The sequence below is a fragment of the Boleophthalmus pectinirostris genome, unplaced genomic scaffold (genome assembly GCF_026225935.1).
Source record: "Boleophthalmus pectinirostris isolate CB_2022bp ecotype Guang Dong unplaced genomic scaffold, ASM2622593v1 HiC_scaffold_9, whole genome shotgun sequence".
NCBI classification, from domain to species: domain Eukaryota; kingdom Metazoa; phylum Chordata; class Actinopteri; order Gobiiformes; family Gobiidae; genus Boleophthalmus; species Boleophthalmus pectinirostris.
The window spans coordinates 23313440-23330456 of NW_026571541.1; the positions used below are offsets into that span (position 1 = coordinate 23313440).

At 38.3% G+C, this 17017-nt stretch overlaps 1 protein-coding gene across 1 annotated transcript in view; it reads left to right on the plus strand.

The window, feature by feature from the left end:
* Positions 1 to 17017, plus strand: part of pdgfd (platelet derived growth factor d) — a 106782-nt gene that overhangs the window by 64201 nt on the left and 25564 nt on the right. The window contains exon 3 of the mRNA XM_055147742.1: positions 163 to 340. Coding sequence (XP_055003717.1) covers positions 163 to 340 — 178 coding nt within the window. The remainder of the gene's footprint in view (positions 1 to 162; positions 341 to 17017) is intronic.

Consider the following 17017-nt stretch of genomic DNA (forward strand, 5'->3'; position numbering starts at 1 on the left):
CCTCGTTATTCACTTTCATACACTCTTTAAGGTCTAACACGATCTTTTTGTACACAATTGCAGCCATGCCTCTGCAGTCTGCCCCACGGCAACTATGGCTATTTTAGTGTAAATCATATCTTATAACAAACCCATATCTTTTACCCTTGCATGTGATTACAGTAATGACTACGTGGAGGTAGAGGACGTGACCAAGGCGGCCTCCATCATCTGGGGGCGCTGGTGTGGACAAAGAGCTCCCTCCAGTCTCAACTCCAAGAGCAACATCCTGAGAGTCACCTTCAAGTCCAATGACTACTTTGTGGCTAAACCTGGCTTCAGAATCAACTACTCCATACTGGTAAGACCCCTCTATACATACACATATACATAATACACTACTCCCTACTATTAAGACTCTCTTCACTGTAGCCCACCCATGGTTTAGGAAATTCTTATTCTTTACTCTACAAAAGTTTTGACACATTTTTTTCATTTCAAGGTGCACAGTGTAACTTTTTGGTTAGGGGTCCATCACCTGCTTGTTTCTATAGAAATGTCAGTGTTCTTCCTGGAATGTTCCACAGTATGACATTAAACAGCTCTGCATTATATGTATTGAATTACAAGTGGTTTTATAGCTCAAAAATACCTAGAAAACAGGCATTCTGACTGGGAGCAGGGTTGTCTCTCCACAGATCTGACCTGTAACTTGGCCTGATTCGGTTCCATAAAGCTAGAAAGGTTTAATGCCATACTGTGAAACTTTCAAGACAAAGCAATAGCATCTCAACGGAGAAACGCATCTGACGGACCTTCCACGTGATGCACCTTTAATGTTTTTTCAAATTTGCAATTTCTGGTTGTTTTTTTTAATCAAAGGATTCACATTGTAAACACATCTTGAAGAATTGACACAAAGGCTGAAACATGAATACAAGAATCACATTTCAGAACATGTTTGTACAGATCTAAACTACAGGATTAGCAGTTTTTATGCAGAGTAAAGCAGAATATGTTTGTGAAAGAAAAGCTGGTACTTGGTAAAACTATAAATGAACCCATAAGAAATGTAGTTACCATAATATATTTTATATTTTAGATTCTTCCAAATGGCCACCCTTTGCTTTAATCGCTGCTTTGCACATGCACTAATGAACCCTGACAAGGCATACAAGTGTGAAGTGAAAACCATTTCAAGTGACTGAATCATGAACCTCACTTACAAAAGGTGGATACTTTGAAGACCCCAAATTCAAAATCTAAAAGTATTAGACTTATTAAAAATCCTCTATTACACAAAATTGCCTCTTGTGAGCTTTAAGCCACCTCTGTTATTAGTCTGTCTACATCTCCAAAGCTCAAAATGCTCTGTTCCACCTTGTGATTGAATGAAGATATAGTTTTCAGCTTCAGTTTAACAGCTCCTTTTTCCTCTAGTTAATATTGGCAAATCCAGGGCTGAAATTGACACTGTATCACAAGTTGGAACAGAGTGTTTTCTGTTTGAGAGAAGAACCTAAATATGCAGGGTTTGTGTGCTAAACATGTGTGAATAAAACAAAACACAACTCCAGGTTTTTTGTGATGAGGAAACATTATAACAGATCAGAAAATCAGAAAATAGTGTAATATGGGCCCTTTAAACTTTTTTTTGCTACCCAATTCCATACATCTTGCTTCATATACAGGATTTGATGACTGATAATGTATTTTAATAAGTTGCAGGAGAATACCCAAAGGTAGAAGACTTAGCATAACAAAGAGAAAGCGGTAGATAACAGAATAAGGAAAAGGTTGAATCTAGCAACACTGTCAGGAGATGCCAAAATGTATTAAGCCATGGTGTTGTTCTCACATGTCCATTTGACAGTAGAGGAGACGAGGAAGGAGGAGACAAAGAAGGAGGCGATGAGGAAGGAGGAGAGAGGAGGGAGGAAGCATGCAAGTCCTCTTCTAAAGCTGTCAGAGGAACAGATATGAAGATTAGCTTTGTCATTCTGTCTGAAAGTACACAAAAGAAAGACAGACTCTGATTTTAAGATGTTTCCTCTATCCCATAATATAAAAGGAGATAAATAAAACAAAATGAGTAGCCACTAGTATTTGGATCATTGTGCAACAGCTGGGTCCCTTGACAACTGATATTTTGCAGTGACATCACAATGGGGGTGTTGTACATGTATTTATAGGTGGAAAATTAATCAGTTACTATGGAGACATAAGCCATACACTGTTAAAGGTTTTAAGAAAAAACTACTAAATGGGTTTAAAAGCACACTGTCAAGAGCCTGTGATTTATGAAGAGCGTTGATGGTCGTCATAGGTGTTTGATTTTCAATAACAAATGTGAGAGTGACTAACTGAAAAACTGTAGGCTCACTTGTGAGTCTGTCTGGGAGAGAGTATGAATCATCTCACCTGTTGTAGTTCCAAGTAAACCAACTTTTTTTTGGTCAAAATGTGATAAAATAAAGCTCAAAATTAAAGTCTACTAAACCCCAGATAGAGCAGTGCTTACAGTTAGCATCACACCCCCAGAGAATGATAACATCAGCTGTGAAGTATCAGTAGGTTTCTGATGGAGATGGTAGCTATATCTGTATTTTGTATGGCTTGATTTCGCTTCTTTTTTTTTTTTTTCTTCACCTGCTTGGACAGTATTAACCTGATTCATCAGCCAGTTTCACTTCATGGAAACCGTCTGATCTCACAGCATTAAATTTGTTCACTTGACGGTACACGTGTAGGTTTTTTATTTAACCAATCGCTGTTATTTGATCGTGACGTATGTAATGTACCAAATCCCGTAGGAAGAAGGGCAATAACGTTGTTCCCCTTGATAAAAACATTGTCTTTAAAGCTTTATATCCTCGATCTCTGGAATCGTTGCCAACACAGAATGTATGTCTTCGTCTACATCCATCTTGACCGTTTTGTTTACTGTTATTGTACCACAAAAGGGACCCAGACCGGCGCTTGAGTTTGACGTCATGGCTTCACAGCTCTTTGCTGATTGGCCGGTGTGCGGTCTACAACTTCCGGAGTTCTTGCAAACCATCTAGTGTATTCCGATTCCTGACCTAGTCGCTGGAGAGAAATTAATCTTAGAATGTGACACATTAGTAGTGGTTTTATTGCTTAAAAAGCCCATGTTACATGATTTTCTGATCTGTTATAATGCTGTGTCATCATTGAAAATATACCTGGAGTTGTGATTTATTTCATTCACACATGTTTGACACACAAACCCTGCATATTTAGGCTCAAGTAGAAAATACTTGTGATAATACTCCACTGTGTTTCTAAACTCTGTACAACAGACCTGGGCATTGTACAGCTCCATGGCCACATATGGCCCTTTGATTGACACTGACCAGTCCAGTTTCAGCTAATTTGGAATTACAAAATAAACATATTTTAACATTTTACCTCATGCATGGACTAAAGCTACATTGCTTTTATTTTAGAAGTGTTTTTGTAAGGCAGCCTCACTTTTTTATTGCTTAGTCATAACAAACTCTTACCCATCTCACCAGCTTGTCAAAACAATGGTATTTATTGCTTTTTAAATACAATTAATATTATGCAGAACTGAGGTAAGCATTTTGACCCAGCCCTCCACAGTATTTTCTGTTTCTCATGTGGCCCATGGAAATAATAATTGCCCACCTCTGCCGTACACCTTCACTATAATAGTTTGGACAATATCAGCCCCAGAATTGCCAATCTCTACTGAACAAAAGGTGATAGGGAGCTAACTTAAAAACTACCACTCCATGAGATCATAAGGTTGAAAAGAGCATTTGAGCTTTGGAGATATAGACAGACTAATAACTCCAGGCATGTTTTTGAAGCTCACAAGAGTCAATTTTGCGTAATACAGGACCTTTAAAGTCTAAATGCAGCCCTAACACTCTCTTGTATTGGTGACAAGAAAAAACAACAGCGTAATATAGGGCGGGATAGAGAGCCAGACAGACAGACTATTCCAATCTATTTCCATTCATGTGATTCATACTGGAGCTGTTTTCAATACATGCTTGGATCCAGTCAGGAGCCAGTCACTGAATAAGAATTTGATTATGCCATTGCTTTAAAATGTCAACCTTCATTTATGTGAAAAGGGTAAGATCAGAGCACGTATAGGAAACATATGGGAGAACGTTATGATGGCATCTGCTGTAGAGCTTGTCAGGACTCACTGCTTCACTCACTTAAAAAGAACTGTTGCTTATAGAGCCTGGGAAACCAAACAAAGGGTATATTTCAGATCAAAACTGTATTGACACTGGAGTTTTGATAGTTTTAGACGTAGAGACAGTATGAGTGGAGAAGAATGTGAAAATATGAGAGGGAATATACTATACTTCAGAACAAACCTCTGTCAAAACATTGTTTACACACAAAAAAATGTAATGGTGCTCAAACTAGAAGGCCTTAATGAAGTGGTGATTCATCAAGGTAAAAAAAAAACACAATGACAATGACAATTACAATGACAATGAGTGCTTGTAGCTAGTGTTTTTAGCATGTTCCTCTCCTTGTATTACTGGTTGTGATTACATGCACTCTCAAAATCTGATTATTAACCGATTTTAGAGTTACAAGACTTTTAAAAAGTAAACAACAGCAAAATTATCTCATCAATCACAACAGTTTTATCGGTTTGCATGCCATTTCAATCATCTTAAAGGTCCAGAAATCAGATAATAAGCAGATTTTGGTTTGCTGAACATAGTCTCATGGAGAATTGATGAATATAGCACTTTTAGAACAGTAAAAGCATAGTGATATAAATATGTCATGTGTTAGCAGGTAATACCCCATAGAGGTTATACTTCCTTCTTTAATAAAGCGAGAAGAAATAAGTCCATAGTTTTTTATGAATGTTTCAAACTTCAGACTTCAGACTTTTAATAGGAGTTAGGGTCATGGGATTAATTCTTAGTAGTCTTATTAAAAAAGGGGGTATTACACTAGGGCTGCTCGATTATGGAAGAAATCATTATCACAATGATTTTGGTCAGTAATGAAATCATGATTATTCAAACGATTATTTTTTAGTTACACGATGCATTTATTCAGCATTTATCTCTCAAAAAAACCCACTTTATTATTGATCATTTATGCAAAACTTTCACTTAAACTTGAAAACAAATATAGGCTACAAATACAGTAAGTACCTTTGAGCAGTTTTGCAATGTATGAAACAGAAATTGATAAAATATACTTGACATAAGGCATAGAAAAACATAAATGTATCCAAAATAAACTATATATCCAGCTGTTATACAATCTCTACATTTAAAAAAATAAGATAAATATACTTTAAAATATCCCAAAATAAGTTAAGTTAAGCTTTATCGTTTCAACTCGATTATATGAGTTTGGAGATCATTTGACGCACAAATCAAAATTTATGGAGAATTGTCATGTGGGAGCATGCATGACATACGCTTATGGGCCTGCATCACAAGAACATTGGAAAATTGGACACAATTGAACAGCTAACAATAAGGAGGGTATGAATAGGGTGAGAGAAAGAGAGAGAGAGATCGCTAGATTACTCAAACATGCATGGATGACAAAACCTCTTCAGGCATTTCTGAGGAAGGAATAACATTATAACAAGGCAGAAAGCTCCAGAAAGTTTATTTTTGCATAATACCTCTCTTTAAGTCTTTCTTCATGCTTTACAACTTTTTGGTTATGGGTCAGTCACCTGCCTGTTTCTATGGAGATGTCATTGCTCTGTCTGGAATGTTCCACAGTATGACATTAAACTGCTCTACCTTACATTTATTCAATTACAGGTGAATTTATAGCTCAGAAATACCTAGAAAAACAGACATTCTGACTGTGAGCGGAGTTGGTTCTCCACAGATCTGACTAGTCACTTTGTTTGGTTTCGTTTCCTTGATAATAGAACAGTTTAATGCCATACTGTGAAACATTCCAGACAAACCAGTAACTCTCCATGGAGAAAAGCATTTGACAGACCCGCCACTAAAATTTAAACAATGCTCCTTTAAGCCGAATTCTTATTACAAAAACCAAATTACACATTTACTCCTTGTTTGTCACCCCATCACATATTATTCCTTTGATACTTTTCTAGCCAACAACTCAATCAGAACTAGCAAGCTCCCTAGCACAGCCCTAACTTTATTCGCAGGTATTTAGACAGAAATGAGCCAAGCCCCTTAGGAAATTGGAGCCCACAACAACTCAGCTGACTTCATTTGGAGCTGTCGATTGGCCCATAGCTCTTTAGGCTCCCCTCACACTGCACTGAGAGCTTCTGACACATCCATTCATTTACAAGGTGATTTAGCGCTGGAATAATTCACTTCACTTGAATCCGGTGGTCCATAGTGAGTGTTTACCTGCACAGAATAATATTCACAGGCGTACGAACATGTGAGTCCAGCCTACAAGTACATGGTTTATTCTATAGGGGTCTCGAAGTACACCTGCAGGGTATAGTGAGAATGCATTTACTTTGCAGTTACATCATGCTGGGGGTGTTCTATATGTATCTCTATGGTGGAATGTTCAGCAGTTATCATACAGACACAGTGCACTCATTAGTAAACACTGACAAAAAGTCTTAGGAAAGAGAAAGAATACATAATGGATTGAAACAACACATTTTCAGGAGCCTGTGATCAAAGAAGGCGAGAGTGACTGAAAGACTTTTGGTTAATGTTTGCTTTCTGACTGTAATTTTGTTTGAGAGAGACTTGTTTAGCAGCACAAATCCATTCACCTGTTGTAGCTCCAACCAAGTCAGCTCTTTCTGGTCATATTGTGTTAAAACAAAGCAGAGGTGGGACCAAGTCGTTGTTTTGCAAGTCTCAAGTAAGTCTCAAGTCTTTGACCTCAAGTCTGAGTCAAGTCCTAAGTCAAATACAGGCAAGGCCAAGTCGAGTCTTGAGTCACTGGCCCATAAGTCCAAGTCAGGTCCAAGTTGGCTGCTTTGAGCTTCAAGTCATTTCAAGTCTTTAACCAAAAAAGTACCAAATATAGCTTAGATTTTTGCAATTTATAAGACTTTTAAAGTAAATTGTGCTTACACTATATACTGGTATATGAGTATTTATATAAGAGCTGTAGAAATGTTAAGTTTTTCTTTTTAAATGTCTTGACAAAAGTGTAAATTAATACAGTCAGAATAGAAAGAATTAAGAATTATTTAAAAGAGCTAAATAACAGTTATTTTATCAAGTAGTCTGCAATGAAATGGAAGGATCATCTTGTATGTAGTTCCCTCTGTTTTACTGTATTGTACTGTATTGTACTGTATATTACTGTAGTACATTTGAGGACACCACATCACAGTACTTCAGTTACATCCAAAGTAACAAACAGAGAAGTGGGAGGGACATGTTTCTGTTTGTTCCTGTAAAATTCAGTGCTGCATTTATCAAATGTAAAGAGAAAAGTATTTTCTAAAAACATATATATTTTTAGGAGAAGCATCAAATCTTCTCAAGTCACAGGGCTCAAGTCTGGGTCAAGTCCCAAGTCACTGACCTTCAAGTCCAAATCAAATCCCAAGTCTTTGTCTATTTTATCAAGTGAAGTCTCAAGTCCTAAAAATAGTGACTCAAGTCTGACTCGAGTCCAAGTCACGACTTGCAAGTCCTCACCTCTGAAACAAAGCTTAGTCTAAGTTGTGTGACAGAGCTTCAGAGAGAGCAGTGCTTTAGTTAGCATTACAACCCCAGGGAATTTTGACAACATCAGCTCCAAATATCAAAATATAAGTAGTATTGTGTTTTTGTCTCTGATATAGCTCGGTGTAACATGTTGAGGTTTCAGAAGCGGTCACACGCCGTAGATAAATGCATTGCCCTTTGCAGCCTGTTGAGGAATTGTTTATTTGACCTTTATTAAATCAAAGGGTCAGCCACCTGCTTGTATCCACAGATATAGCAATAAATGTATCTATCACCATGGAGACAAGCGGATGGCACCACCAGGCCAAGTTACAGGTCAGATCTACACAGAGGCAATCCTGCTCACAGTAAGCATCCATGTTTTTAAGGTGCTTTTGAGAAATAACTAAGCAATAACATCTCCATGGAGACAAGCAGACTTATGCTGCATTCGTTTATCCATCCATCTCCCACTCACATCCCGAATATGACATCATGTCCACACTTCAACTGTTTTATTATGATTCTTGTGTCTGACTTGGAGAAAACATGGAGGCTAACGGGAAAGCTATTGTTGCTTTAGCACTGGCCAAGTGCTAGGAGCTCTAAAATATAGTATGTGCTTCAACTACACAACCTCGAGGAAGAATTCAGTATAAATAGTATATTTTAGTATATTGGAGAAGTGAAAGCGATGGTGTCGAGTGGTAGTTGATCATTTTGGCACGTTAGCTAGCAGGAAATGCACTAAAAACGTGGGTGACACTGACGGCCATACCCATAGGCGGTGATACAGATGCAGTAACGTATTGCAGTAATACGAGTGACTGAAATTGCCATTTAATGGTAAATAGTAAATGGTAAATGGTCACATTTTATTATAGCACATTTCCACCTTCAAGGCATTTAAAGCACTTTACACTAAGAAACAAACCCATCCACACACACATTTAAACACCAGTGTACACAGACACTGGGGGTGAGGTGGGTTACGTGTCTTGCCCAAGGACACAACAACAGCAGGAATCACACCAACCTGTGGGTCAGTGGATCTGACCACTCAACCAATGATGTTTATGTCAAGAGTGGGATTTGAACCACCAACCTTCAGACCAGTGGACAAACACTCTGAGCTACTGCCACCCAAACCACCAAAGCATCCAAACACAATGAAAACAGTTCATACTACAACTGACACTGGGCACAGGCATCTTGGGTTCTGTCTTGGAAACCTTGCTCAGTCTCCTCTGAGCTCTTCCAAGATCCGAGTTGCACCGTCCGAGGAAAAGGGGCGTGTCAGTGCGTGTCACTAGGCAACGTTCGCGGACCTCCTAGTCGGATGGATAATAGAACGCATCATTACCTACCAGAAAAGGTACACAGTACATTGTTAACAATGTAATGATCATGTAGGGGCTGTTTGTAAGAGGACAGGTGAACCTTTTTAAAATCATCATCACATTATTTCATTTCAAATCTATTTACTAAAACATCTGAACTTGCATTTTGTGTGAATTGTTATGATGTCACACAAAGTATTTACATTCTTTGTCCCAATTAGGGTTGTCAAAAGAATCTGCTAAAACTAGTACTGAAACTAGATACTCAGTTGAGGAAGTATTAATACTAAAAAAAAGTCAAAGGACAATAGTGAAGATTTCCTGAATAGCTTTAGAATAATCTTGAGCTGTATCAGAACAAGTATAAGACTGCATAGACTAGTTTACGCCCATGGACCACTATGGAACCTATTACAAAAATATAAGACTGCATGGTAATAGAAAAAAAAGTACTGTGATTTCATGTTGAAAATGACATTTTATATTGTCTAAATAAAGTGTTTTTATTGTCATCGTGGTATCACAATTGGTATTGGATAGTATCAAAACTGAGTTTGAAACTTAAGTATTGCAACACTAGTCCCAATTCAATCTGCATGTGTTTTGATTGAATTCCATATATTAAAACTTGTGTACTTGTACTTTCCCAGCACTTGTATACACTTTGATACACACCGTCTTTTTCAGAATGGCCCACATAGCTGGGTTAAGTGCAGTGCTTGGGTTCATTTTGCTCATTATTTCCAATGCCTGGTTTAAAGCACAAACACCCCCCTTCTTATCTCCAGCTCTCAGATCCTCTCCTCATCGTGCACTGTATCTCCTCTGGTCAAATAATCACGCGTGTACATCCACAACAGAATCCGACTGTTATCGCTTTATTTAATCACCATTTTTCAAAGCTCTCCCTGAGTTTTGGTGCATTTCGCCTTCTCTGTGTGTGTGTTTGTGTGTGTGGCTTAATTTAGCTGGTCTAATTTGCTCTCTGTAGACTTGCCGGACTGATAAGACGCAGGAGGAGAGGCGGTGGGCAAGAAGGGATGAGAGGGAGGAGGAATAGAGGGAAAGAACAGGTGTCTGTGATGGTATCAACATGTCAGCTAATGACTGAGACAACCTGCATGGAGAGACCAGTGCTGCCAGATCTGTGCCGGGCTCTGGAAAGGAAGGAGGCAGGGAGGAGAGGAGGGGAGGGAGGGAGGAGAAGGAGGGAAGAGAGGAGGAGAGGAGGAGAGGGGGGCAGTAGATAAACCAGGAGCCCCCAGAGACAGACAGGCAAATTGCGGTCAAAAGAGCAGGGAAGACCAATACAAATGCTTCGTGTGTAGGAACTTTTGATACTTCAATAGGGACTGCACCAAACTGATACAAGCGTTAATATGAACCAAAAAAAAGCCTCTCAGATGTAGGCCAAAGCGTTTTTTTGTTTTTTTGTTTTTTTTTTCATTGGATTGTATATGCTTTGAAGTTGTATGGTTTAATTTAAAGAAATACTATGTAAGATTTTGATCATAAATGTCATAAACGTGACCTATGTATCCTGAGATATGAGGCAGACATGATCCAATCAAAAGTTATTTGTGTTATACTTTGGATAATTGTCTTGAGAACCAAAACACTAATTAGAAAGCAGACAGAGCCTCACATGATTCTCTCATTTGGGTTGAAATCTAGTGCGTTTAAAACTAAAATCAGAATACTGGCAGTGAGGGTGGTAAGAGATAGCCTGATTCATAGCCTGGCATTAGGATTCGTTCGCTCGATGGTAGGCAGGTACTTTTTTATTTAACCAGTTGCTGCTATTTGGTCGTGATGTATATACACCGGAACGCTCAGTGGTGTCCAAGTAATTACTGACACAACAGCAAACAAAGCAGAGAGTGAACAAGTCTGTCAACGATCATTGCTGTTTCTGTGAGGTGAACTTGTGAATTAAAGGTGCAGTAAAAAATGCGAAGTTTGCATTTGACAAAGGAAGTCCAAAGGAGGATAGCATATGCAGTCTGCTATCGCAACTCGGTGTGCGGTCTACAACTCTCGGGGTTCTTGCAAACCGTCTAGTGTATTCCTGACCTAGTCACTGGAGAGAAGTGAAATTGAGCGGTGGAGCCAGCCTGGCTAGGTAAGAGAAGGCCGGTAAAAATATTTTTGCATTAACTATAATGAAGCAATACCAAAAAGGGGCTTAGGGTGCAAGTGCTACAGTTGTTGTTTTTTTTTTGTTCTTTTGCCGTGCATACTGTTGTTGTCTCCTTGGCAAGACACTTCACACACTTTGCCTTTGTATGATTGTGGTCTGTGCATGGTGTCGCAGTTGTTGAGAGTCCAAACTTAAAACTTAGTGTTATATTTTCAGTAAATGATTTGTTTTTGTCTGCGGTAATAAAATTGATGACAGTTCAAGCTGAAAAAAGTTGCTAGATGAAATTGTTATTTGCTGCTGTGTCGTATATAATCTTGCTTTTGTATGTGTCATAAGAGGAGCAGATAAGACAAGTTTCTCATTCCAGAGAAGTTCCTTAATTGACCTTGTAATAAGAGTAAAAACCTCCGTCTCCAGACTGCGCTCTTTCAGACACTACACTACTCATTATTTATGTGAGTGCTCCCAAAATACCACATCTTTGATCCTTTTTCAAATGTTGTTTTAGAGTTTGTGCCTCGCCAGCTCTCAGCCTAATGAGCTCTTTCAATCTCGGAAATCAGCCCATGCAAAGTTGATCACCACTATTTTATATATACTGAATAGAAGGGATGACAATAACCCATTTTTATGTAGCTTTAGAGTAGAGCTTGATACTTTGCAGCTGATGTTATCAACATTCCCTGTGATGCTAACAAGAGGAACTGCTCTGTCTGAAGGTCCTTGAATTAGACTTTAATCTGGGCTTTGTTTCAAATAGAGCCATACACCTGACACAAAACGTGCGGTGAGGGGCACATTTTGAAAGCTCATTGCGGGCGTGAGCTGGAATGGGACTGCACACTGCAGGAGTGGGAGGGAGGGATGATAAACTGCAGTCTCACAAACTAAATATGAGTGTAAATTAAAATATACAAATGATTAATGCATGCCTATCATACAACATTTGTGCTGGATATTTTATTTGGCATTAATAAAAACATGTTAAGCAGCCTAAACTTGCGGACGTGGTCTAATCTCGCACACATTTTAGACAATTCCTTTCCGCTTCTCCGTAGAGCTTAAGAACATGAACGTCACCATCTTGCAGGATTTGCGGGTGGGAGCGAGTCAAAATATTGCAGATGCAGGAGGGAGTGGGGATGAAAATTACAATTCTTTGTGGGTGCGGGACCGAAAATTCTGTCCCGTGCAGATTTCTAGTTTCAAACTCCTAAACTGCACCGGAAAGTGTGTTCTTTAAATCTATTTTGTATTTTGTGTGTGTTTCAGACTATTTTAGAACTTGCTGGTAGTGTTTGATAATGTGAGCATTGTGTCACATGGAAACTTCTGAACATTCCCGCATAGACATACATGCAGATCCTGGACCAGTCTTCATTCATATCCATGGGTTTCAAAATAATGAAAAACTGTTAAAAACTAATTATCATATCTTTTTCAAACAACAGGAAGCTGTAGCCCATGAATAGGCATGGATCAAGTGCTTTGCTGAAGGACCCAACAATAGTATGCATTTCTCTGAACTGGAATTTAACCATCAAAAACCCCAATGTTGCACCTATATATAGATTTGAACCACTCCACTGCAACGCTATCTGATTTCCTTATATGGACCAAAGATAATGTATTAGTGTAGCAAGACTATTGACTAGTAAGATGAGTCAAGTGTCTTCCCACAATCCTTTAGGTCATTGAATACAGTCATTCTATGTTTTCTATAGAAGTGACTCAAGGGCATTCTTGGAAATACGAGCTTGTACATAACAAACGGAGACTAGATGAAAGCTACATTCACGTGTAAGTCTTGAAAACACTAACTGGTGCATAGACTGTGTACATTCCACTGTGTATACAGGGACTAGATGACAGGGAGGAAAATGCGCACGGCTGTGGTAGAGGTGATCTATGGGCTAACTTGTCTGTCCTTGGGTGGAGGGATACAGATAAGCGCTCAGGCTGGGTGAATGTGGACAGGCTCTGGCTCGCTCACACTTAATCCTGCGCGCTCCACTGTCCCCCGCTACAAAATGGAGGTTGAAAAGGCCAGCTCCCTCTAGTCCCCTCCACTCCACTGCTACTGTAAATAAGAGCCTTCGCTGGTCACGCTGCATTAAATATAGAAGCACATTAAAAGATATGAAATATTGTTTGAAAAAAGTTGTAGTGGACACTAATAGCCAAAAGTTATTATTAAGAGTCTAGTAATTATCATTCGTATTCATTAAGTTGATAATTTGTCAGTATTTGTTAATTATTGTTTTACATTTACGAGACGTGTGTGTAAAGTGTTTCTACAAAGACATCTTAGTTTTATTTTAGAAACTATGACGAGCACAGTCCAATTACTCACTTATTTTTAAACACATTTTAATTCCATTATACAAGGTCTTCACAAGTCACTTTAGAACTTTACTTTTATAAAACATTTCTAACTGAGTACAGGTACATTGTTCTGCAATAAAGCAAGGCAAGGCAAGTTTATTTGTATAGCACACTGCTACGTCCATATAAGGAGCTTTAATCAAATCTCAAGTACATAATAATGTAACCTGCACCTTTGGATTTAACTTTACTGTAATTGCACCATGAGTGAACATTACATCTATGGACTTATACACGTGTACAAAGATGAAAACAGAGCTATTTTAATAACTGATCAATTTTGACATTTACCATAATTCCATAATTCAGACACTTACTTTATTTCCCAGTTAATTTCAGTGGTAATTCCTTGAGTTATAACATTCCGAGGTAATTCCTAAACAATTATAGTGGTCATTCAAAGGTCAAGGTCAGGTTTAAACAGAAATGTCAAACTACTTACTACTAGGCATGTAACGATTTCCAAGTCTCTACGATATTCACAATATACATACATTTCACTGTACAATATTTATGCCAATGTTTTAAGGAGGGTTACAAAATTCTGAATATGCCATGCCATAATCCAAATTATAATTAAGATTTAAAAATGTAAGTGGTATATGTAGTTCTATCTTCTCTCTGTAGTTCTCTCTGTAGCTCTAACAATGAATTTAAGCAAAGAAATGTGAAATTCAATATTGTGATGGCCCATAACATAATTGTGAGACCTTTGACAATGCGATATCACGATATTTCAATTACTGTGGCATCCTTTCGTACAACATTGGTGAGTTTAGGTAGACTGTTGGTGTTAGGAAATGTAAAACAAACTCTGATTCCTTCATGAATCCTTGAAATGATTGCACAAGAAAATAGGATTGGCAGTGTATCTAGTTACAAATGAACACTTACAATGTTGGACACTTAGTAAGTTTTGTCGTGAAGTTACCAAGGATATTGCACTTATGTTATGTTTAAGGGAAAAAATGGACACTTAACCATTAGCTGTGGGCTTAGATCACTTGACAATGAAGTGATATGGTTATAACAGATAATTAGAGATATATTTACATGTGCTTAATAAAGGGAATAACAAGATGATTGCAGACAGCAGACATATGGAAGACATCATATATATTATCTTCTATTGTACTGAATAGTGCATTATTGTTGGTTATTGCTGAAGGAGTTTATTATAGATAGGCTATAGCATCAGTCTATTTCACTGAGGAAAATACCAAGTACCAGTCAAGACCCTGTTGTTCAGTGTGAGTTCAGAGGTACAGTAGGTATAGCCTTGAATGTGAGATGATATGTGTCTGTGGAAGAATCGTGATGTAACCATGGTAACGTCAACTGGAACCTTCAGTATCGTCAGACTGTATGGTCTAATCATGTATCAGGGCTTATTGAGTCAGCAAAGAATAGAATTATCTTGTTGAGATGTTAAGTCATACTTTCAAATAAGTTTCAAACAAGTGGTTTAAAATAAAAAGCATTTAAAAAGGACTTCAAAAGGTTACAGCTTTATATTAACTACACCTTAATTAGTAGAATTAAAAAATGTATATTGAGGCTTAGTGATTACTTTAACCATGTAACTTTGTGAAGGCGGTACATCATCTCTGTGGTTCAATGGAAATAGAAAGTTAAAACCATACTGCGGAATATTCTCCATGAAGATGAGCTTTATGCCATACTGTGAGATCATAGAAAATACTTCCATGGAAACAAACAGGTCTACCAAGTCAGGTTTGTGGAGATGCAAGTCAGCACAAGAAAAACATCCTTAAAAAAAAAAAAAAAAAATGCATTTCAGTCTACTTTTTTGGTTAAAATTTTACATTTTGGAACTTTAATTAAGGGTTAGAGTTAGCTGTTAGGTGCTTAAAGTAGTTACTGTATTTTCTGCACCTTATAAGTCTCCAACCCCATCAAAAACCTCACCCCACAATCCAGAGCGCCCTATACACGAATCCACTCGGGTGTCCCAGCATGACTGCAGTAAAGTACAAAGCCGCACCACCTTTAGCACACGGAAACACGCATGGAGCAGACAGTGACCGTGCAGCGAAAAACACCCACGGCCACACTCATCACTCCGCACGGACGTGGAATGGAACGGAGTCGCTGCGAACACGGCAACAATCCAGCGGTCCCAGACAGCACCCTCCCTACACGCCACAACTGAACAAAGCCGTGAACGCGCCAAACAAAGTCTGACTGATTCATCCAACTGTGTTTCTTTTAAAGTCCAGTGCGGTTTATTTGTTAAAAAAGTTTGAAAATAGACAGTGCGTCTTATTATCCAGAGTGCCCTATAGTTTGGAAAATACGGTACTAAGCCTGAATCATTCTTATTTCATTTTGTTCATGCTTTGTTCATTCTTAATTAAAGCTATTAAAAGTGTAATAAAGTGTTACCAAAATGGAATAAGCGCTACTGTATGTTCTTCCAATATGTCTCCATTCATTTAGGCCTATACCATTCTGCATTGAGTCTACACAAACATGTTTTGCCTAAGGACACAACATCAGTATGCATTGCTAGTTTCAAGGATAAACTCGCAAATGTTGGAGTTAAGAGAATTTTTCGTATCCTCAAACTCCACTGTCCCCATCCTCGTAAGATGTTGTTTACTCGAATATTTGTCCTTAAAAGGGAAAGATCGCAGGGGTTTGTAAACATGCACTTTTTGACCCCATTCACAGCTGTTAGGGGAGAAGTGTGTGTGATAGTGTGTTTATCTAAAAGCCACATGTGAGACGGTGTTAAACAAAAACCCGCTCGCACCCTCCACCTTTGATGTCAGCTCTATCCTGTCTCTGCACCCGCACGGCCACACAAAGCATCTCTGAAGTATTCACACAGATTTACTGTTCTACACAAGCAGCCCGGGTACTTAAGAGTTTTCAAGGAGATTTAGAGGAGCAAAACAGACGCAAGAGGCTGCATTTCAAAAGACAATCCCAAGGAGTTTATTTAGTTTGTGTGTATAACCTTTGTAACTAAGATTAAAGTTATTTTGCATAGAGCTGATATTTGCTGATTTCACCTTTATGCAAACAAAAAATAAGTGTATTATAGTTCTATACCAGTCAAGTGGTAGTTTAACAAAAAGGTTGACAAAAAAGATGGTACTGCAAGGTTAAAGTCCTTCAAGCTATGTCATCATTATACGCTACCAGTCAAAAGTTTTAGAACACCTTAATTTTTCCAGTTATTTATAGCAATTCAAGTCCAATGAAGAGCTTGAAATGGAACAAATTTAAGTACTGAACAGACAGAGGTTAAAAAAAGATAAACGATAACAAAACACAAGTCCAAGCTCTGCCAAAACTACCTCAGGAAAAAAGAACACGATGGTAACCTTAAAAACATGGAGTGTCCAGCACAGTTTCCAGATTTAAACCTCATTGAGCTGGTTTTGGGATGAACTGGACAGAAGAGTGAAAGCCAAGCAACCTACAAGTGCCACACATTTATGGGAACTTCTGCAACAGACTTGGGGAAAAACTTTATG